Source organism: Mustela putorius, unplaced genomic scaffold, assembly GCF_011764305.1.
Source record: "Mustela putorius furo isolate JIRA1106 unplaced genomic scaffold, ASM1176430v1.1 tig00004007_pilon_pilon_pilon, whole genome shotgun sequence".
Lineage (NCBI taxonomy): Eukaryota > Metazoa > Chordata > Mammalia > Carnivora > Mustelidae > Mustela > Mustela putorius.
This window is the reverse complement of record NW_025422145.1, coordinates 12050200-12073864: the sequence shown is the minus strand read 5'-3', so window position 1 is coordinate 12073864 and position 23665 is coordinate 12050200. Positions and strand designations below refer to the sequence as shown.

Here is a 23665-nt window from a genome sequence, read left to right as displayed (position 1 = left end):
ACAGCCGCACTGCACGGCGGGATTTGTAGTCCCGCCCTTCACCGGGACACTGGGAATTGACACCTGGCTACTCTCAACCACGTTTTTACACAGATAAGGTACAGTCTTGGCCATACAGCACAGAATGATGAGGTTCTTTAGGGCCAGTATACCTAGTTGCACTCTTCAGAGCAAATCTCATTTCGGCGTTGGCTACCAGAAAGGCGCATTGGAGTGCGGCTGCACGTGCGCAACGCATGCGTCCGTGCGTGCGCGCGCATCGGGCCCCGCCTCCGGAAGTGCTGTCTCTGCGGCCGCTCACTGTCCTCGCTACGCCTCCTTGAGCCCGGTGGCGCAGGCGCGGTGTCCCTCGGCGAAGATGGCGGCGCGGTGCTCCACACGCTGGCTGCTGGTAGCGGTGGGGACCCCGCGGCTGCCGGCTGCAGCGGGGAGAGGAGTCCCGCCGCCCAGGGGGGGTGTGGTGGGGGCTTCGCTGGGGTACAAGATGAACGTCACTACCTTCGCGCCTTCCTTTGGAGCGCGGGGCTCCGGGGCGCTGCTGACATTGAGACCCGGTGTCAGCTTCAAAGGTGAGGGCAGGTTCCAGAGCCCGAGTGTGGGATCGCTAAGGCCCGTAATGGAGTGACTCGATCCGGCTACGGGGGTGGTGGGGTGGAAGTTGTTTTTGACCGGAATGAGGAATTGCTTGGAGAGACTGACAAGCGGGAGGCAGAGAGGCCCAAATGGCTTCTTAGAAGCGGTGAACCAGGGAGAGCTGCATGGAGCCCCGGCGGCAATAGTGAAACCTTCTGTAGGCCCACAACCTTCACTTCTCTGTCAACATTTCTAGAAGCCTCTTTCCGGCCCGCCGCTGCTGCGATACCCTCTTCTGTTCCCGTTTCCTCCCTTCACCTTCTGGCCGGACTGGAGGAGATAATTGTTACTCGGTGAGCACCTGTTACGGTGCTAGGTACTTTGTGCCCCTTTTCGCATGATGGTAACAGTCCTGCAGGAAGGCTGTCGTCATTCTCATTTTAAAGAACGGGAAACTGAGGTCACAAAGGTAGATGAGAAGAGTCGTCCCAAACCCAGAGCTGTCCTTTAATAGTTTATGCTCCTTCTACCACATGTTTTTAGCTGAAGGGCACACTTAACAGTCTTTCCTAAGTCCTTAAACTGGTGATTGTGATAAAAATACAAACTAACATTTATTGAGCACTTTCCATGTAGGAGGCGTGGATCATTTCCATGTGATAGACACTGTTTCTATTCCATTGTGTAAAGAAACTTAAGCCTAGGTGTTCAGCAGCTTGTAGAATGTGACAAAGCAGAAAGATGGTGGAACCTTTATTTAAAGCCAGCTTTCTTAATTGCTGGAGGTGATACTGAATTAATATATATTGAGCCTCTCAGTGTTCAGCATTGATGGTTCTGCTCTGTGTTGGATGACTTCCATTATAGTGAAAGAAGGAAGGAGGAAACATTGAACCAACCATGTGTCTGAATTGTGCTCTTGGTCGGGTTCCCTAGTCATTCTCCATTCTGATGATCTTGCCCCCTTCCTGGATAGCCTCAACACCCCTGGGTGTGTTTTGTGTTTCTATTAATTTTAAGTGGTCTCCCAGGCCTCCATAGTTTGTTGCTGTTGTTGAGAGCGCTTTCTCCTGGAAAGCCGATCGGTTCCCTGTTGTGTGCATGATAAAATCTGGGCTCCTTAGCATAGCTCAAGGGCCGTTTGGTTATTCCTAGCCCTTATTAATCATCAGGAGCCTCATTATCTCTAACCACCCCTCTACATGCGTAAAATCTAGTTACATCACACGTTACTAAATGCACAAGGACTTTGCTGTGAACCAAAGGTGCTACGTGATTTAGCAGCCAAGTGAGACACTTTAGAGCAGTAAAGGGGAAGCTGGTGGAATTACCATCAGGACTGTAGGTGTAATTTGGGTGGATTCAAACCTTTCCTTAGCCTGGTTAATTTCTACAGCCTAACAGTGTCTGCCTTAAAAAACCTCTCCAGAACTCTTTCAGTTGGATCATCAGTGGTTCTCAACTGGGGTTGATTTTGCCCTCCGCAGAACATTTGGCAATATGTGGAGACATTTTTAGTTGCCAGTGTGTGGCCAGGGGTAGAGGGGGAGTAGAGTGTGCTTCTTTTTTTTTTTTTTTTTTTAAGATTTTATTTATTTATTTGACAGACAGAGATCACAAGCAGGTAGAGAGGCAGGCAGAGAGAGAGAGAGAGGAGGAAGCAGGCTCCCTGCTGAGCAGAGAGCCCGATGCGGGACTCGATCCCAGGACCCTGAGATCATGACCAGAGCCGAAGGCAGAGGCTTAACCCTCTGAGCCACCCAGGCGCCCCTAGAGTGTGCTTCTTAAAAGTAGTTGACTAGGGTGCTGCTGAACATCCTTTGACACATAGGTATTTTAGTTGGCCAGGGATGCCATGACAAAGAACCACATTTATTCTCACAGTTCTAGAGGCTCGAAGTCCAAGATCAGTGTTTAGGAGGGTTGCCTTTAAAGACCCTACTTCCAATAACTGTCACATTCCGAGGCACTGGGAATTAGGGCCTCAACAGGTGAGTTGGGGGTGCATAACAATAGGAAAGTCCCACCACCAGGAGGAATCCAATCCCATCACCAACAATGTGCAATTGAGAAATCCTGATTAGGTGACTCTTTGTATGTGACTCTGCCTGTCCTTGTGTACTAATATCTCCTTGCACACTGCCTCCATACTCACCTGCAGGACTGTAAGCTCCTTGAGAGTGCTGGCTTTGGCCTTTTTCTTCATCTTGTATTCTCAGTGCTTGCTACAGTGTTAAGATCTTGAATATCTGTAAGCTCCAGAATGGCAGTTCCTTTGAATGGTCTGCTGCCTATTCCCAGTGCAGAACCCAGTGCCTGGCAAGTAGTAAATGCTCAGTGAGTATTTGCTGAATGAATGAATGGGGAATCTAGAAGCTTCTTTGTAGACAGAAGTTTGACTTGGAAACCTGGAGCTGTCATGACTTTTATGCCTTAACGAGGCTCCCTTTCACCCCCAGCCCTGCACTCTATCTTTGGTTGTCACAGGATGCATTGGGGGTTAGGCAGGGCTCAAGGTGTGGGGAGCTCCCCCTGTTTCACTTGGTGACAGACCAGCCCAACTTAGTCAACCACATGCACAGAGTGCAGTCAAGGGGGGGGGCACAGTGTGTCTGCTGGTGACTGTTCTCTTGGTCCTGATGCCAGAAGCATGAAAGGGCATATGGCTGCCTGCGTTGGGCATTGACCCATTAGCTGCTCTGGGGTGATCAGGTTCAGCCACAGGGCCTTTTAACCCTGTGTGTCTATATAGGTGTATTGTTTTTAGGGGAAGGGCAGCACTTTTATCAGATACTCTTAGATCTGTGACTTTGAACACTAAGAACTATTTCTTTAGTACAGTGGTTCTCAAATTTAGCATGTGGCAAAATCATCACCTGGAGGGCTTGTTAAACATAGGCTACTGCACTCCAGAGTTTCTGACTCAGGTCTGGGGTGGGGCCTGAAAATGGGCATTTCCAACAAGCTGATGGTGCTGCTGGTCCAGAGACCACCCTCCGAGAGCCACCCTGGAAGCAGATCCCCAAGGTTGCTTGGTGGAGGGAAGGAATGTGGAGAATTGTTAAGCATTAAGGGAGACAACACATGTGAAGGTACCTGGTACAGTGCTGGTGCTTGGGTAGTGTAAGAGTGGGACTAGGTCCCATTTTCATTGTCCTGCAGGTCCAGTCTGTGTCTGGGGTGCTGCTCCTTTGGTGGTGTAGTGGGGGTACCACCTCATTGTATTGTGGTTCAGCAGAATCAGCCCTGCCTAGTGGTGTTTGTTTTATATTCAATGCCTCCAGTGGCCTTGGCCATTTTTGAAGTGCAGTGAGTTAGGTCTCCAGAGGGCTTGGAGGAAAGCCGACTCCAAAGCTGTGACCTCTGTTCCTTTACAGATATAACCTGGCTGGCAGGTATACTCACAATTTCCTTTTGTTGAGCACATTCCCAGAGTGATTTTCTTTCCTTTTTTTCTTTTTTAGGAGTAAGAAGTTACCCTTTTGTTTGCACTGCCTCCTTCCACATGAGCTCCCCTTTGGCCAAAGAGGATTATTACCAGATATTAGGAGTGCCCCGAAATGCCAGCCAGAAGGAGATCAAGAAAGCCTATTACCAGGTCTGTATGGAAGCCAGATTTTAGGGACAAGACTGTAGAAGGGATGCTGTTGGTCTAGTCTGCTCACGAGTGAGCCACAGCTGCCCATATATATGGGTTCCATGCGGCTGACAGTGTAGAATGAGATGAGAACAGTGGGTGTTGCTGGACTGTTCCTCAGGCACATTGGGCCCTGCTCATTAATACTTCAGAAGAAAGATAGGCAGAACCAAAGATTTTTTTTTTTTAAAGATTTTATTTATTTATTTGACAGAGAGAGAGAGATCACAAGTAGACAGAGAGGCAGGCAGAGGAAGAGGGAGGAAGCAGGCTCCCTGCTCAGCAGAGAGCCTGATGTTGGTCTTGATCCCTGGACCCTCAGATCATGACCAGAGCTGAAGGCAGAGGCTTAACCCGCTGTGCCACCCAGGCGCCCCCACCAAAGATTTTTTTTTTAAGTCCTTTTTTTTTTTTTTTTTTTTAAGATTTACCTATTTATTTGAGGGAACGCATGTGTACACTCCCAGCAGGGCGGGGCAGAGGGAGTGGGAGAGAGAGGATCTCAAGCAGACTCCCCACTGAGCACGAAGCCAGACCCGGGGGGGGGGGGGGCTTGATCTCATGGACCCTGAGTCCAATAGTTGAATGCTTAGCCAACTGAGCCACCCAGGTGCCTTGTTTGTTTTCTCTTTTTTGCTATTTACCAGGAGTGCTGCTGGGAACATCCATGTGTAGGTTTTGTGTAGATCTATGTTTTCATTCCTCGTGAGTATGTTCATACACCTAGGAGTGGAATTGCTGGGTCACCGTGATCAAATCCATGGTTAACCTTTTGAGGACTGCCGGACTATTCCAAAACGGCTGCGCTATTTTGCATTCCTACCGTCAGAGGGTTCTGACTTCTCTGTACCCATAGCGACACTTGTTCTTGTTTGTTCTTTCGAGTACAGCCACCCTAGTGAGTGTGAAGTGGGTTGTCACTGTGGTTTTAATTTGCTTTTCAGTGGGGGGCAGGACACTGAGCTCCTTCCCATGTGCTTATTGGCCGTTTGCTGGATGTGTATTCAGTTTCTTTGTCCGTTCCTGAGTTGTAACGGACTGAGCAAAGGCATGGGCGTAGGAAGCAGAGACCCTGGTTTGGGATAGTGAATAACTTGTTCTTCTCTTGAGCTGGAGGGCAGGGTACCTGAGTTAAGAGTGGGAGAGGAGTAAAGTGGTGGAGGCTGGGGCCAAATTAGCAGGAAACATGAGGCCATTCGTCCTAGAAACTTAAGAGAGAGCAGGGAAGGGCGCCTGGCTGGCTCAGCTGGTGGAGTGTGAGCTCTTGATCTTGGGGTCATGAGTTTGAGCCCCGTTGGGTTTAGAGATTACTTAAACATAATAAAATCTTTAATATTCATAAAAAAAAGAGAGTAGGGAACCATTCAAGTTTTTAGGTATGGAAGTGAAAAGATCCGGTAAACCTATGCAGTTTAAAGATGGACATGTTTAAAGTAGCCTTCATAGGGAAATTTCTGGGGTCAAACCTTGATGAAAGCTTTGGGTCTATTGCATCATTTTATCCTCCTGACAGGCTTGGAGAGGTTATGACATACCGCCAAGGCTCCATCAGTCAATACGTGTTGTTCATGAGACTAAAATACCACAAAAGATCTCTCTTTTCCTTAAACTAATCTCATGAGCATACTGCCGTGTCTTGCCTTGGCTTCTGGGACCAGCTTTGTGGCCCACGATGACCTATTGGCTGTCCCCGGAGACCCTGCTTTGGGGTTCACACCAGTCTCTGGCCAGCCTCCATGAGCTGGTGTGAGGACCGGCGTCTCCAGAAGCAGGCTGAGTTCAGAGGCACCAGTGGAGCTGTACTCTGCAGTGCGGAGCTTCTCCTGCTGCTGCCTTTGTTCTGTCTCCCTGACTTTGGGGAGTGGGTGGGTGTTTCTGGCAACCTGCCAGCACCCTCCATCCTCCTGGAAACCAGAGTTGGGCAGCACATGACCAGTTCTTTCTTTGCAGGCTTAGTGACTTATATTGCTTTCTTTGCTACTTTGAAGATCGAGGGCTCTTTGATTCTTAGTATAAAGGACTCTGTGGGATCCATTATTTGCCAGGCTGATTTGTAAAAGAGGGTTAAAGTGACCCGTGAGCCAAAAGCAGAGAGTCAGGCTTACTTTAGTGAAGACTCTTCATTGATGAGGGCTGTCAGTCATGGTACACTCTACCTTGGCTGAAAGCAAGTTCCCCATCACAGAAAATAATCCTGTCATGTGTCTTAGGCTTGGATCATGACCTGACACCCCCCCTTTTTTTTTAAATTGTAAAGTCTGTTTAAAAACTAAGTTAAAATGTACCCTGCCCCCCTTTGAAACCGTATGAATCTCACATGATCATGTTTGTCTGAAATGAGACTGTTTCGTGCTGTTTGTTGTCCTTGTGTCTCCAGCATGACCCCATGATGTCACACAGCCCTGTGATGTGTCCTAGTACTTTCTTGAATTTGACCTCCTTTGGGTCCTCATTTGGCACTCTGAGCTGTGACACTGTTGTGTCTTTACTCGGCACGAATGTGCTCTTACGTGTGACACCTCCCCTTGTTCCTTTCACCGTGGACTCAGTGCCTCACGTGTGAGCTCTGAGGTTGTCCGCTTCAGTGCTGTGTTTCGCAGCGGTCATCCTGATGATTTGGGGTGTACTGATAGCAGTAAGCGTTGGCTCATCATTGAAAATTTTCAATCCCGATCAGAACTCCTTAGGTGCCCCCACCTCCTGCACATGTCCTTCTGCTCCCTTCTGTGTTCTAATATTAGCTGATGTTGAATGTTATTGTGTGCCATGCCTTGTGCCTGTTTTATTTTTATTATTGATTTATTTATTATTGTCATTTTTATTTTTTTATTATGTTCTGTTAGCCAGCATAGTTTTCGATAAAGCATTCAGTGATTCGGTAGTTGCCTATATAACGCCTTGTGCTCATTTTAGAATACATTTATCTCATTTTATCCCCACCACAGCCCTGTGAAGTAGGTACCGTTACTGTCATTTTCCAGATGAGCATCCTGTGCTCGGTGACATTCTGCCCAAGGTCGCAGAGCTAGCATGGGCACTCTGACCCTGAGGCCATGTGCTTAGCTTCCGGCCCCCAGACTGCGGCCAGCGGCTCGGGGTGTCAGAGCCACGGGGCTTCTCCAGTGAGCTTTGGCATCCACGCGCTGTCCCTCATTCAAGGGAGCTGCGGTAAGCCAGACTCTGCGGCCCGGCCCACACGGTGAACCGCCTACTGTGCGCACAGCACGGCTCGGAGCAGCCAGAAGGGCACCTTCGCTTTAGAGCGGCTCAGGCTCTTGAAAAGCACAGAGGAGTATACAGTGGAAAGTCTCCCTCCTTCCCGTTTATTTACACCCTCCCTGTTGCAGTCGGCGTCTCCAGCTCATTAGTGTTCAGCTAGAAGAGCTGATCAGCTGGTACATAGTTTCTGCTCCTCTTCTGTAGATGGCAGTGTGTCAGACACACCGTTTCTCCGCTGCTTTCGTAAAGGTGCCCCAGTTGAAAGGATCGGTTGTTATTTTTGATAGGTATTTGTTGTGGTTGAACAACAAACGTGTTTATGCTTCAGATTTGAAGAGGCAGGTTTATTTTAAAGTCTTAAGCCTTGTTTTCAGAATTGCTGTGGGTCACAAAATCTTAAACAACTGCTGTAAAGGAGGTGAGATTGGCACTGTCACTTGGGTTCCAGTGTTGGTCATCATCTCGTGTCCATAGTAATTTACCGTTTCCTCCCTTAGCTGGCCAAGAAATACCACCCAGACACAAATAAGGATGATCCCAAAGCCAAGGAGAAGTTCTCCCAGCTGGCAGAAGCCTACGAGGTAACTCAACCTTCCTGTGTGTGCAGCTGCCATCACTCAGCCGCTTGTGTGGTTCTGAGTGTGCAGCACAGGGTTGCCTGACGTGTCGTGAGGTCCCGTGTGAAGGCTGCATTCCCCACACCAGATTACCTCTGTGAAGATCCCCTGGCCTCCCGCTAGATCCCGCTTGACATCTCGTAGAAAACAGGATCTAATCATCTGTATTAACAGAGCTCCCAGGTCGCCTGGCTTTGTAGCCCGCTCTAGGCGCTCCTGGTACGATTAATTAATCCCACACACTGGATGACCCCCTTACTTAGGGCATCACTGTCTCGTGGGGCTGGTGGGGATGGTAAAAGTAGAAGGCATCCCTTAAGGAATTTGAAATGTAATCAGAGGGATGAAGCACGGACTTGTGGACTACTGCTGAGCGATTCCAGAGGGACCTTCTCCCCAGACTTGGAGCGCCTGAGGGGTTCAGGCTGTGTGAAGTATTGTGTATCTGCTCTTTGTGTATGTGTGTGTGTGCGCGCGCGTGTGCATGCATCACATCAGCTGTTGGGGAGCAAGTCACAAACATCTCTTCTTCAGTTTCCCAGTGTGTGTTTTCTAAGAACAAAAACATTCTTTTGCATGACCACAGTACATTTGTCAAAACCAAGAAATTTGATGTTGCTGCAATCCCCTTATCTGTAATTGGCATGCACTCTTCTCTGTGCTCTGGGCTTTGGGAGACTCGGGAGGGCCTGACTGCTGGGCCTTTCTGGTAGGTGCTGAGCGATGAAGTGAAGAGGAAGCAGTATGATGCATACGGCTCGGCTGGCTTCGATCCTGGGGCCGGCAGCTCCGGACAGAGCTACTGGAAGGGAGGCCCCACTGTCGACCCAGAGGAGCTCTTCAGGAAGATCTTTGGTGAATTCTCGTCATCTTCTTTTGGAGATTTCCAGAGTGTCTTCACTCAGCCTCAGGAGGTAAGCTCCTTGTCTTGAAGAATCACTCCCTCACATTTTAGCTGCTCGGCGTGAGGCAAACAGATTTGATCAGTTGCATTTTCTCTAAATAAATAAATAATTGGCACAGCACCTTCCACAGAAGGATCTGGAGGCTGCTGTTTTCATAGGAAATCATTCTCCTGTTTAAGTAAAATCCCGTAGGTGATATGTGTGCATCCATTTTAACGACATTCTTAGAGCTGCTTAATTGGGCAGCCTAAGGCTGAGGATCTCAGGGTCCATGACTAGGGTGTAAGTGTTTTATCTCAAAGGCCTGCTACATTATTCTAGTAGAACTCAGTCCCGTAGGGAGACCCATGGCGTATTTATGTCCTAATAAGACATGATCAGAGTTGAAGAGAGGGAGGATGTTTTATGACTTAGGTTGTGATTTTGGATCTTTCCAGTTGTCTGTAAGGACTGTGTCCAAATATTACATGTGAACAGTTTGTTGAAAAGCACATTTTCACTTAAAACAAATATTCCCTTTTAAAAATCCTGAGGCGTAGGGCAGAATCACTTGAGTCCCATCCATTCTTACTAGGCCAAGTATAGGTGAGTAGAATAGTTAAAAGGTAGAGTAGCTGGGTGAAGAGGTGAGCAGGGCAACACAGAGGGTTTTTAGTGGAATTTCACGTTCAGTGCGAGTACTCTGGTTTTATAGCAGCGGACGTCTGTTCAGACCTATAGGAGATGCACCACCAACGGTGGACCCTAATGTTAACTATGGGCCTCGGATGATTAAGATTTGTCTTGATTTTTAAAAATGTATATTCTGGTGAATGATCCTGATGATGGGTGAGGCTATGCATGTGTGGGGCCGGCTGGGGGTGTGTGTGGGACCTCTGTACCTCCTTCTCAGTTCTGTAAATGTGAAGCTGCTTTAAAAGAAAAACTAAAGGAACTAGAAACTGCTGACCGTTGCCCTTCTTTATTTTTAAAGTGGAGGGTCATGTTGGTGATTATCAGAAGAAAGATGTCAGGTTGTCCTCTGATTTCTTTAGTACATCATGGAGTTGACGTTCAATCAGGCGGCCAAGGGGGTCAACAAGGAGTTCACCGTGAATATCACTGACACCTGTGAGCGGTGTGACGGCAAGGGGAATGAGCCTGGCACCAAGATGCAGAGCTGCCACTACTGCGGGGGCTCCGGCATGGTAAGAGCCCATCCTGGCCCCATCCTGCTCCTTCCTAGGGGTCTCCTACCTCTGTCCCACCCACTCTCTTCCTCGCCATCCCGCCATCCCAGGGACAGTTATTGGGCAGTACTTAGTGATCTGAGAGTCCCTAACTTGGTGGGACTGTTTGATCTGAAACCTTCTTCTTTTCCCCTGAGTGCTCTGGCTTGGTCAGTGGGCTATCTTCTCTGAAAATACATTTGGGAATGTTTTGGTAATTTGAAACCATGGTGTAGGGAGGGAGGTTTAAATTTTGTTTGAAGCATCATCATTTTATCATCTTTTTTTAAAAGATTTTATTTATTTGAGAGAGAGAGAGAGAGAGAGCATCAAGCAGGGGCAGCAGGCAGAGAGAGGGAGAAGCAGGCTTCCTCTCTGAGCAAGGGGCCTGATGTGGGCTCCATTACAGGACCCCGGGATCATGACTGAGCCAAAGGCAGATGCTTAATGGCTGAGCCACCCATATGCCCTGATAAATTATTTTTTATAATACAAACTTACAGATCCGTATAGAGAGTCACTCCATTATTCCTTACCTGGATCACCAATTGTCAGCATTCTGTCTCATTTGCTTTGTCATCTGTGGTATATATTTTCTTTTCTTTTCTTTTTTAAAATATTTTATTTATTTATTTGACAGAGATCACAAGTAGGCAGAGAGAGAGGAGGAAGCAGGCTTCCCGCTGAGCAGAGAGCCTGATGCAGGGCTAGATCCCAGGTACTCCATGACCTGATCCGAAGGCAGAGGCTTTAACCCACTGAGCCACCCAGGCGCCCCCAGATTACATGTTTGTTTGTTTGTTTGTTTTTTAGATTACATGTTTTTGATGAAACACCACATCCCTTTCCGGTGGGCCATGTCAGGAGTCATAGGTGTCCATTTGTCCTCTTCGTGGTAATGTGACATTTGATCACTGGTAGTTAGTTAAGGTAGTGTCCACTAGGTTTCTTCACTGTAAAGTTACTAATATTCCCTTTGAAGTTAATGAGGAAGCCGTGGTGCGGCACCCTAACACTCTGTAAATGTCCGTTCCTGATCAGACTTTGACCTGGTAGTTGCGGCATCCATTGATCATTCTTGCCAATTCATTATTACTGGAACGGTCGCAAGATGGTGATTTTCTGATCCCAGCATCCCTCTGTGTTTCTTAGTTGTCATTCTCCTGAAAGGAAGAACTTTCTATTCTCCATTTATGTATTTATCATTCATTTATAGTAGTATAAACTCAGGTATTCTTATTTTATTCACCGGGCTGTAATCGGTTTAATTTCTGCCTTCGATATTCAAACTGTTCTTGACTTGGCCTGTGGAATCCCTTCCAGCTGGGACAGGTCCCTCCTCATTCTTTGAGTACTTCCTATAACAGATATTCTAGACTCACCTTGTGCTTTTCCTGCCACACCCTTGAGCAGTCATTTCTCCAGGGGGTCCTGGTTGCTTCTAGTGTCTCCTGGGATTTAGAAGCCAAGATTTGTGCTCTAGGTGTGCACATGTGTCTGGGGGTTCACTGCTTCTCCACACTCCCGCAGACAAGGCCAGGCTAAACGTGTGCGTGTGTGCTATACTCCTATCTGTACCTCCTTCCATATTATATTCACATTATAGGTAGAACTGTACACACACAGGTACACACCTATCCTGCCACCCACCATCACTCTGACAAACCAGTGAATTCAAACCTGGTAATTCCATGTCCAGCCCAACACCACAGGGTTCATCTAGTTTTCTGCCTGTCCGTACTTGAAGCTTTTTTCTGATAAAGAAAAATCTGGCTTTGATTATCCTCAGTATACTTACTCATTTGCTCAAGCCTGTAACGGAGAAAGGAGTTTAGAATTACTACTCAGACCACTGTGCAAAATAGCCCTAGTTATTGGTATCTGCCATTTAGAGTTCTTTTCATCTTTTGATTTAATGCGTATGGTTAAAATACTGTGCTCAAAAGTTATTTGGGTCAGTTCTTTTCTCCTCCTTCGCCATGATTATATCTCTGTATATTTAACTGTACTTAGGTTTTCATCGATCATGTTTGTACTCCATTAAGCTGGATTCCTGTTGGAGGGGATTGAGAAGTTGTCTACCACCCTCCTTTAAAATCAGTCATTGTGTGTGTCTGCTGGTGTGACATAGAAGTTGCCTTTGAGGGCAGAAAAGTTCTTAGAAGTAGAAGTCCCTGATAATCTCATCACTCTAACATTTTAAGTTTGTGTTTGTGCAGTTGTTGATTAGGAGCATCATTTTTGGGGACACCTGGGTGGCTTAGTTGGGCATCTGAATGTTGATTTCGGGGCAGACCATAGGCTCAGAGCCCTGCGATTGAGCCCCACATTGGACTCCGTGCTCAGGGATGGGGGGGGCAGTCTGCTTGAGATTCTCTCCCTCTGCCCCTCCCCCACTTGCACATGCATGTGCACCCACTCCCTCTCTCCCTAACATAGATATATCTTGGGGCCCCTGGTTGGTTCAGTCAGTTAAGCGTCTGCCTTCAGCTCAGGTCATGATCCCAGCGTCCTGGGATTGAGCCCTGCATCGGGTTCCCTGCTCAGTGGAGAGCCTGCTTCTCCATCTGCCCCTCCCCACCGCTCATGCTCTCTCACTTGCTCTTGCTGTCTCTCAAATAAAAAAAACTTAAAAAAAAATTTATTTAAAATAAATCTTAAAAGAAAAGAAACTTCATTTTTGTTTCATATGTTTGTGAATGGGTAATATATGCAGATTATTAAAAAGTTAGTGGGTACAGGGGCGCCTGGGTGGCTCCATGGGTTAAAGTCTCTGTCTTTGGCTTGGGTCATGATCTTGGGGTCCTGGGATCGAGCCCTGCATTGGGCTCTCTGCTCAGCAGGGAGCCTGCTTCCTCCTTTCTCTCTGCCTACTTCTCTGCCTACTTGTGATCTCTGTCTGTCAAATAAATAAAATCTTAAAAAAAAAAAAAGTTAGTGGGTGCAATTGGTAAATAGTGCAAAATAAGTGTCTCTCCTATTTTCTGCTATCAGCCATTATGTTTCCACTCCCCAGAAGCATCCCCTGTCCTCCTGGATGTGTGCATGCATGTGCATGGTTTCTTAAACGAACTGTAATACAGTTAGCTTTGTTTGTATCTCAGTATTTATTCTGTTTCTGCTTCTTGGTATATTTGGCAAACACTCTGTGTACATAGCTGTCCCAGGCTGCGTGGCCACAGCGGCTCCTTCACAGATGTGCTGTCTCTTACCTCGCCAGGCCCCTACTGGTCTTGTGCTGCTACGTACACTGAGTACTGTCACCTAACGCCATTTCTCATGCTCAGCTTGCATCTGTCATGTGTGAGGTTGAACATCTTGAGGATTTGAGGGTCAGTTTTCCTGTATGGCCCTTCAGCCTTTTTGCCTTCTCACTGTGGGGTAATTGGTCTTATTCTGAGGCATTTGTAGAAACTCTTCATAAATGAAGTCAATTAGTCATTTGTCACTAATCTGAATCGTGTATTTTCTAGTTTGTCATATTGTTTTGAATGGTTTTTCTTGTATGTATGTAATTTCAACAGTTGAGGCTCATACGTGCAGTTTTTCCTCACTTCTCATGTGCTGCAAGTATTTTTCCATGTCTTTGAGTATTTCTGAACATTATTTTTGATGGCCAGTTAAGAGACCAATGATGGTGTACCCAAAGTTTTATCTGCAAATCCTCCTGTTGAGAAAAGGGCTGGACTTATAGCTCGGTGTGCAGATACGTGGACAGTCCTCCAGAGGGCGCTCTTGGGGAGCATGTACATTCCTGGGGCTACACTGAGCTGCTGCCACTTGTTACAGATGGTTTCCATTGATTGTTCCCAATGGCCTCTCACTTCGAAGGTCCTTTCTCCAATGCTCTGAACTGCTGTCACTTATTTTTTTAAAAAAATTTTTTTCTGAGGAGATAGAGATAAGGTAATAAAGCCAAAGTGTATTTCTCTAAAAACATGATGCTTGAGACTAGGAAAAAATATTTGTGACACTTGTGCTAAGGGACTAGGGTTCCCAATATGTAAAGAGCTCCTTCACAATAACAGGGGAAAGACCAGCAGATCATCAGGAAAACTGGGTAAGGTGAATTGTAGAGGAGATGGCGGGTGGGTGGCTGGTGACCGTGTCTCAGCGGCAGTTGAGGACCTGCAGGTAGAAACCGGAAGATGCTCTTGGCTCATCCCCCAGAGGGCAGGCGTTTCAAAGATGGGCCCAGTCCGTGCCAGCAGGCCTGTGGGACCTGAGCGCACCCTGACAGCTCTCTGGCTTGTGGGAGTGTTCGCTGCAGGAACCGTCAGACCCTCGTGCATGCACTTTGTGGGGAGCTGGCTTACACCCCACACTCGGGGTGCAGCGTGTGTACAGGGTGTCCCCTGCAGCCTTGTGTATAGTACTGAAGGCTCAGTGACCCACCAGGAGCGAGTGGCCTGAGATACCGTGGTGCATCCCGGTCACGGGATGCTGTGTGCTGCTGTGAAGTGCCTTCTGAGATCATTGAATTGTAAAAACGGAAGCAAACCCTACACCTACAGTGCGGTGTGCATAGTACTGCCTTGGGGGAACTGCAGGCCCCTGGTGCTCACACAGATGGCTGGAAATACATGTGTCTGGATAAAGCAGGCTGCAGAAGCATGTCACCATGGCTGAGCCTCTGAGAAGGCGCCTGAAACACCTAGGGGACAGGGGTGGGGGGGACACTTAACTGTTCACTGCTCCTCTGTTTCTTACTTTAGAATTTGGTACTGTGTGCAAGTAAATGTAACAGTTTTTTTTAATCATGTTCAGTTAACCAACATGCAGTACGTCACTAGTTTTTGATGCGGTATTCAGCAGTTTGTTAGTTGTGTGTAACAGCCAATGCTCATCACATCACGTACCCTCCTTAATACCCATCCCCGGGCTACCCCGTCTCCCCCACCTCCCCCACCCACCTCCCTTCTGTACCCCTTACTTTGTTTCCTGGAGTCCAGAGTCTCTAACACATAAACTTTTAAATATAATAGATTTTAAATTTTAAAAATTTAAATATAATAATTATTTGTCCTAGCAATTCCACCTTTGGGGATCTTTCTTATAGATTAGAAGCATCAGAACAACAACAACAAAAAAAGCATCAGAACAGAAGGATATATGTGTAGAGGGTTTCTTCTGTGCTTTGAAATATAAGTTTGGGTTTTTTTTTTAAAGATTTTTATTTATTTAGGGACGCCTGGGTGGCTCAGTTGGTTAAGCAGCTGCCTTCGGCTCAGGTCATGATCCCAGCGTCCTAGGATCGAGTCCCACATCGGGCTCCTTGCTCTGCAGGGAGCCTGCTTCTCCCTCTGACTCTGCCTTCCACTCTGTCTGCCTGTGCTCCCTCTCGCTCACTCTCTCTCTGACAAATAAATAAATAAAATCTTTAAAAAAAAAATTGGTTTAAAAAGAAAGATTTTTATTTATTTAAGAGGGAGAGAGAGAGCAGTGGGAGGGAGAAGCAGACTTCTGGGGGAGCAGAGACCCTGGGATCATGACCTGAGCCGAAGGCAGACGGTTAACCCACTGAGCCACTCGGGCGCCCGGGGGCCGTGCTCTTTTTAAGATGTGTTTGCTCAGCTCCTTGGGGTTTCAGGAACCTCTGCAGAGAGGCACTGTCTCATTTTCCAGGCCTAAATAATCAGCTTGGTGATTTGGTGTTGAGAAGTCAGCATGTTCCAGAAGATCAGACTAGGTATTGTGAGCCTCTGCCCCTATACTCGTGGATGGCATGTTTTAGTGTGTTCACACAGAACACGAGTCTTCAGTGAGACCTTTCTCTGGTGTACATTGTATCCCCAGAGGCTTGGCTGTTAGAATTAACCTGTGTGCTTAAGGGTTCCGTTTTTCTTCTCTTTATCAGGAAACCATAAATACAGGCCCTTTTGTGATGCGCTCCACGTGTCGGAGATGTGGGGGCCGAGGCTCCATCATCACAACTCCTTGTGTGGTGTGCAGAGGAGCAGGACAAGCCAAGCAGAAGAAGAAAGTGGTGATCCCCGTGCCTGCCGGTTGGTCCTGGGGTCCCCTACGCACTGGGGGCTGGGAGAGCTGAGGCCTTTGTTTCCTTGTGATGGGCTCTTGAAGCTGTGGTTAAGGGCCTACGGCCCCAGACTGGAGGGGGGACTAGAATCTCCTTGAGTTTTTGTCTTTGCATTGGTCAGGCTTACAGACTACACTTGCATGCCATGTTGGGCAGAAGGGACCAGACATGCCTGCTCTGCTCCTGTGTGGGGCTCCTCTTCAGTCGACGAGGCCAGCCTTGTCCCCTCTGCCAGCCCAGTCTGCACCGCCACTCCTCCCTCCGGCCTCCAGCGGCAGCCTGTGACTGCTCTCCCCACCTGTCTCTTTCTCCCAGGGCAGGTTTTCTGCGTGGTGGGGTGATCTTATCACTCGCCCTGCAGAGCGCGCTGTGACTTTTGGGGTGGGGAATGTCTCCAGTCTCAGCCCCTGCCGGCGTCTGCCTTAGTCTTCCCTGGCTGCCTGCCCTGCGGCCTTCTGATTTTCACATAGCTCCTTTTTTGTTCTTTTTTTTTTTTTTTTTTCCCCAAAGGGACGGTTTTTTTTGTTTTGTTTTGTTTTTTAGTTTTATTTATTTATTTGACAGAGAGACAGCGAGAGAGAGAACACAAGCAGGGGGAGTGGGAGAGGGAGAAGCAGGTTCTCCATTGAGCAGGGAGCCCAATGCAGGGCTCGATCCCAGGACCCTGGGATCATGACCCAAGCTGAAGGCAGATGCTTAACAACTGAGCCGCCAAGGTGCCCCTTTCACGTAGCTCCGTGAACAGGCTGTGATGCCTTCCAGGACAGAGCCTTGGCGTACCACTCCGTGTGTCCGAAGCTCACTTTCCCCCTTCTTTTCAGCAGGCTGACTCTCCTCCCGGAACTCCTAGCCTGAGTGTTGCTTTCCCGGGGGCAGCTTTCTGGAGCTCTCCCTGTTCCTTAGATGTCCTTTGTCTTTTCCTCTAAGAACGTGACCTCTTTGTAATGATGCATTTGTTAGCGTTAGTTTGGTTGATAGCTGTGCCCCCTATTAGACTCTGCATTCACTGGGCTCCTACACAGACGGGTAGGAGCCAGGGTCCGTGACGTGGGTAAATGAGTAGACGGTGCTCTTGTTTGCTCATCACTTGCTATATTTGCACCTGTAAGAAGTCACAGTCGTTGGATGTGCTGTGGGTAATTGTGTAGCTCCTCACTAACAGGCATGGGTGAGGAAGTCAGGGGTTTGTAAATGGATCTAGGGCAGAAAATTCCTTGGGAGGTCCCAAGATAACTCTTCCCTTTTGAGCTTCTGTTCTTCTTTCAGGAGTCGAGGATGGCCAGACCGTGCGGATGCCTGTAGGAAAACGGGAAATTTTCGTCACATTCAGGGTAGGTGCTCTGCCCGCACAGCTTCTCCCTGGCCCTCTCCCGCTGGGCGTGGGTGCGGCCTGGCCCGGCTGGGGAGAGGCTGGTGCTTCATGGAAGCGTGTCTGGCCATCTCCATTTCTGAGGGCAGCAGTGGCCATCTCAGTGGCGTGGTTAAACATGCATCATGTCAAACCTTTGTGGTAGGGTTGGACAGAACAAAGTTACCTCGAGATTCGGTTGGAGACATAGGACACATGAAAATACAGAACACGTTTTCTTGTGTTTTTATTTATGTGTTGAATTGTGTGTGGGGATAGTAAGTGCCAGAGGCACAGCTCTACATACCAGGTGCAGGGGCAGACCCAGGTTTCTGGAACGAGGGGATGGTGAGGGGGATAGCGCCCTGTCTCCGCAGCCCCGCCAGGTGCACGTCTGAGGACGGCCGCGCAGACTGCATGCAAGACTCCTTCCTCCTCCCAGCAAGACTCTGACAACAGCCTGCTGCCCCTAGAGAGGAAAGTGGCCGAGTGCACCCCCCTGGGGGCTGGCGTGCCTCCGAGCAGCCAGAGGAAGAAACCAGAGCCTCAGGTGTCAGCACGACACATCTTGAGACTTCTCAGTTACCAGTGAGGGAAAGAAAGCGGATTCCCAGCAGAGGCAGGGAGGGAGACGGTAAACAGTTTACACGTGAGATGGTGCTGTGTGTTATTTGGGGACATGTGTACGTATGTAGGAACGGTCACTGCTGCCTTCATCGTGGTGGTCACTCCGGAGGGGGGAAGGGCCGGGGGCTTGTTAGTGCTGCTGGGTTGTGGGCACCATGTGTGTGATGTTATTTAGTTTCGTCTGTTCATATGTGTGTGAAATATTTCATAATTTAAAGCAAAGAGGAAAAATACCATAAAGGGTGAACTGCTAGACCAGGAGACCCACAAAGGTGGCCTCCTGGAAGCCAAGCTCTACGACGGGCTTCATCGGGGTTCCAGACTCTGCTCCCCTGTGGTAAGAGACGAGCACAGAGAGGAGACCTGGCTGCAAGGCAGGGAGCGTCTTTGACGCCCAAAAGTGCTTATAAAGTCAGAGTCATTCCAGTGCTGCCTTGTCTGTTTTGAGGATAGTTTGTACCAAATGACTGTTTGAAAGATAAACTGCTTGGCTTTTGTAGGTGTACTAGTCTTTCTTTCTTTAAACTTTCTAGGAGAGTAAGATATTTTTTGTTAATGTTCAAAAAGCCAATTTTACTTTTTTATTGGTCGACTGCACGACTTCATCTGAGACTGACATGCTGGCGTTGCAGCACAGAAACAAATCTGATGTAACTCCCGGAGCCTGGGGTCGCACTGTGCTCCGGAGGAAGTACATTCTGTCCTCGGTCCTCTGCTCCTCACAGAGAAGAAGCGTCACCGGAGCGCACGTCAGGGCCTGTGTCCAGGCTGCTGGGATGTGGGGCTGTTGTCCCGTCTCCATGGGGGAGTTCTCCAAGTATGACCGCATCTCCCGTGTTTGGTCCTAGGTGCAGAAAAGCCCTGTGTTCCGGAGGGACGGTGCAGACATCCACTCCGACCTCTTTATTTCCATAGCTCAGGCTCTTCTTGGAGGGACAGCCAGAGCGCAGGGCCTGTACGAGACGATTACTGTGACGGTAAGAGGGCGGGGATGTCTTTGCCAGTCTTGTGCTTCACTGGTCTCTTGTTTTCTGAAATGGCTGAGAAGTGGCAGCACCTGTGAGCAAGCAGCATGTTGAGGACTCAGAGATGAGGTCTGGGGGAGGCAGCAGGAGGCTCAGGCCATTGCTTGGGTTCGAATCATAGACCGTGGGCCTTGACTGTGGAGTGGCCCTGGAAGGCAGTTCCTGGCTTGCATCCGCTCCTCTGTGGGCATCAGGCACCAGCCTCAGCACTGTGCCCCTCTGTTGGTTTTGCCTCCTCCCCGCTCTTGCTCTCTGTGTTCCCTCACTCCTTGTGGCCTCGCCTGCTGGCAAGCCCCCATCACAAGCTGTGCTCAGGACAGACCCCAGTAGCCAGTTTCCATGTGGTTGTCTAGGAACCTGAATGGCAGTTCTTTCCTAGGAGTAAGTCTTTGTGTCTTGAAAGATTTCCCATTCGAGCAACTGGCAAACCACAGCTTTCCTTTCTATGTAGATCCCTCCTGGGATTCAGACAGACCAGAAGATTCGGATGAGTGGGAAGGGCATCCCCCGGATTAACAGCTACGGCTACGGAGATCACTACATTCACATCAAGATAAGAGTTCCCAAGTGCGTGCCCACATAGCCATGGTGAGGTCCTCCCGATCTCCCCACCTTTCCCACCCAGCAGGGGCGGGTTGAGGGCTTTTTCCCAGCCAGGCCCTGTGCTGAGCCCCAGCCTGGGCCTGCTGTCTGCTGCTGTGAGCACTGAGGCTTCAGGCTGGGGCTTCTTCCTCCCTCTAGTCAGGTATGTCCGGCCCTAGGTCCCCCTAGCAAAGTAGGCATAATAAAAAAAAAAGTTGACCTCCTTAGCTTCTGGAAAATTGAGTAACACATCGGGCAGACGTGGCTGTAGCTGCTATTGATTTTATTATTACTGCTCTCAGGGTACGGGGGTCTGCTGGAGAGGCAGATCTGTAACTGGATCATGGTGCTGACATCTGTGTCCTCTGGGAGGAGAGCCGGGCACAGTGCTGTGGCATCCCACCCCACTGGGGAAGACCAGCTCTCGGCTCTCCGGCACACCTTTTAGTTAGTTAACTTCCTATGTGAGAAGATTGTAAGACCCTCCTCCCCACCCTGCCCCTTTTAAGTAAACTATTTGGTATTGTCCGCTGTTTAAAAACAGCTTAGGGTATTTTAAGAGATTTTCTTCCTTAACGTTGTGTTAGTTTTCAGATGTACCACAGCCATTTGGTAGTTCGATAGCTGATGGGGCGCTCGCCATGGTGAGCGTGGTAGTTTCCATTTTCTTGATCGAATCTTCGAGGGTGTGGCTCTCAGGTTCAAGGTGTGTGCCCCTGCCTAGATTGGGGGCCCCACATTTCCCACATGCTGACATGGAAACTGGCCAAGACCATCATTTAAAGGGCTGCCTCGAGGAAATACTCCACTGTGTTTGGTCCACAGGAGACTAACAAGCCGGCAGCAGAGCTTGATCCTGAGCTACGCCGAGGATGAGACCGACGTGGAGGGGACAGTGAATGGTGTCACCAACACCAGCACAGGTAAGGTGGCATGGCGACGTATGGAAGTCCTCTCAGTCGTTGGAGGACACATGATCAGAAGCATGTTGGGGTTTTCGCTTGTGGAAGCACGGTAAAGTGAGGGGAGCTGTGAGCTAGGAAGAGCTGAGTGCCAGCCTCGCTCCCAATAAGGCCCCGCCCTAACTTGGCCTGTGTGCGCTGAGGTCAGGAGCTCAGCACACCTCCTGCCGGAGAGCAGCTGTGTGTCTCCCGAGAGCTGCTCTTCTGAGTTCTATCCGTGGTTCTGCCACTTGCCCTGTGACTTGGGCATAACCCTACGTGACACTCCTTGTAGCAGCTGAAGGAGAAGATGGACCCCGAACCGCTCGCTGAGACCTCAGTAAAAAAGCCAGTCACGTGGCTGCAGGTCTGCGTGAGCACAGCAGGTCTGACTCTGAACTCCTGTGGCCATGAGCAGATGCCTCACGTACCCGGAGCTCCGGTGTTCTGCTGTCTGTGCAGAACATGGGGACAGGCCATGTGGGTGCTCTGGCTTCAGCCACCTGCGCTTCCTCCTCGCTGCCTCGTTGTGTTTTTGTCTGGGTCCTGGACGCCCCTGCCCATGTCCTCAGAGCCTGAATGGGCCCCGGGAGCAGGTGATGGGAGTTCCCAGCGAGCTGGAGGACTTGGCCTGGGAGCCAGGGGTGGCGGTCCCAGAGGCAAGGGCTCTGCATGGACTTTGTTGAGGTGTGTGTGGAGTCCAGGGGACCTAGTCCTCTGCACAGAAGGAGCCATCACAGATCCTGTCTGTAGCCTGACTAGATGGAATGGTTTGGTGCCTGGACTTTTATATTCTTGTTACATCCCTTGAAGTAAAGAGAAGGGAGAGTAGCTCTTCTGTGTAGTTCTGGTTGTGCTCCTCAAGCCGTCCCGGTTACTTAGCATGGGAGTCTTGCTCTGCAAATACCCTAGCTTTCCTCCTCTCCCCACCTACGGGGAACTTGACATCTGCCTGAGTGAGCCCACATGGTGTCGGTGTTTTTATAAAAAGTTCTTTCTGGTGGTTTAAATTGAGAGTTGGTCATACAGTCAGCTTACGAGAGTCCTTCTGAGCCTCATGATTTTCATAGTTGTTCCTTGTCTGGATAGCGAGTTCCCTTTCCCCTTGTCCAGCCAGGCTTTATTGGGAACCTCGTGCGCCAGACACTTTGCCAGTTCCTCCTTTTAAATTTTTATTGACATAATTTTACTGAGCATAATTTAACTTTAATATATGCATTCAATAACTTTCTGACAGTTGTTTATAAAGTGCAATAGGTGTGCCAAATTATTTTTCCTTTCCTACTCACTTTCATTGTCATTTCAGAGTTGTATTCCAGTGGGAAGTTTGGCTCCCAGACACGATTTAAAAAAAAATTTTTTTTTTTTAAAGATTTTATTTATTTATCTGACAGACAGAGATCACAAGTAGGCAGAGAGGCAGGCAGAGAGAGAGGGGGAAGCAGGCTCCCTGCTGAGCAGAGAGCCCGATGCGGGATTTGATCCCAGGACTCTGGGATCATGACCTGAGCCGAAAGCAGAGGCTTTAACCCACTGAGCCACCCAGGCGCCCCTAAAAAAATTTTTTTAAATTTGGGGCGCCTGGGTGGCTCAGTGGGTTAAGCCGCTGCCTTCGGCTCAGGTCATGATCTCAGGGTCCTGGGATCAAGCCCCACATCGGGCTTTCTGCTCAGCAGGTAGCCTGCTTCCCTTCCTCTCTCTCTGCCCGCCTCTCTGCCTACTTGTGATCTCTCACTGTCAAATAAATAAATAAAATATTAAAAAAAATTTTTATTTATTTACTTATTTTTTTAAAGATTTTATTTATCTATTTGTTTTTTTCTTTTTTTAAAGATTTTATTTATTTATTTGACAGAGATCACAAGTAGGCAGAGAGGCAGGCAGAGAGAGAGGAAGGGAAGCAGGCTCCCTGCTGAGCAGAGAGCCCGATGCGGGACTCGATCCCAGGACCCTGAGATCATGACCTGAGCCGAAGGCAGAGGCCTTAACCCACTGAGCCACCCAGGTGGCCTTTATTTATCTGTTTGACAGAGAGAGAGATCACAAGTAGGCGGAGAGGCAGGCAGGGTGGGGGGCAGGCTCCCCGCTGAGCAGAGATGTGGGGCTTGATCCCAGGACCCTGAGATCATGACCTGAGCCCAAGGCAGAAGCTTAACCCACTGAGCCACCCAAGCACCCCTATTTTTATTGTTTTTAATTTTTTAAAAAAGATTTTATTCATCTGGGACTGAGAAAGAGAGGGAAAGTGTGTGTGTGAGAGAGAGAGGGAACACAAGCAGGGGGAGCAGCAGAGGCAGAGGGAGAAGCAGATTCCCTGCTGAGCAGAGAGCCTAATGCAGGGCTTGACCCTGGGACCCTGAGATCATGACCTGAGCTGAAGGCAGATGCTTACTGACTAAGCCACCCAGGCGCCCCCAGACATAACTTTTTATTTATTTATTTTAAAAATATTTTATTTATTTATTTGACAGACATATCACAAGTAGGCAGAGAGAGAGAGTGGAAGAAGCAGGCTCCCTGCTGAGCAGAGAGCTGGATGTGGGGCTTGATCCCAGGACCCCGGGATCACGACCCGAGCCGAAGGCAGAGGCTTTAACCCACTGAGCCACCCAGGCGCCCCCTCCCTTTTTTTTAAAGATTTTGTTGACATAACTTTTTAAATAGGATTTAAAAGTCTTGGAATTAACTTCAAAGAGCACGTTGTCAGTCTGCTGCCCAGATGTGGTTCAACTTCACTATACTGTGAAGAGTATTACTTGTGTAGTCTTCATGTGAAAATATGACACTACATACAATTCCCATTTCCTGACAACTTCACTAGTAGTGGGTCACATTTATTTAAGTAGAGTCTGAATCTCTTATTTCAAGCTTTAACAAAAGGTAACTGAGCTGTGCTAGAAGCTGTTGTGTTCCGATATCATTGTTTCATGAGATAAGGTGTACTCA

At 48.6% G+C, this 23665-nt stretch overlaps 1 protein-coding gene across 3 annotated transcripts in view; it reads left to right on the top strand.

Annotated features, from left to right (window-relative positions):
* Positions 1–301: 301 nt before the first annotated feature.
* The window catches only part of DNAJA3 (DnaJ heat shock protein family (Hsp40) member A3), a 39367-nt gene continuing 16003 nt past the window's right edge, over positions 302–23665 (top strand). For 2 of the 3 annotated variants that reach the window (XM_045071953.1, XM_004750512.3), the window contains exons 1-10: positions 302–569; positions 4038–4171; positions 7927–8010; positions 8760–8960; positions 9986–10138; positions 16017–16164; positions 17463–17527; positions 19020–19148; positions 19648–19763; positions 20604–20701. In XM_045071953.1, the coding sequence (XP_044927888.1) occupies positions 359–569; positions 4038–4171; positions 7927–8010; positions 8760–8960; positions 9986–10138; positions 16017–16164; positions 17463–17527; positions 19020–19148; positions 19648–19763; positions 20604–20701 (1339 nt within the window). In that variant the 5' untranslated portion in view covers positions 302–358. The remainder of the gene's footprint in view (positions 570–4037; positions 4172–7926; positions 8011–8759; positions 8961–9985; positions 10139–16016; positions 16165–17462; positions 17528–19019; positions 19149–19647; positions 19764–20603; positions 20702–23665) is intronic. The other variant, XM_004750513.3, reaches the window with a different exon arrangement.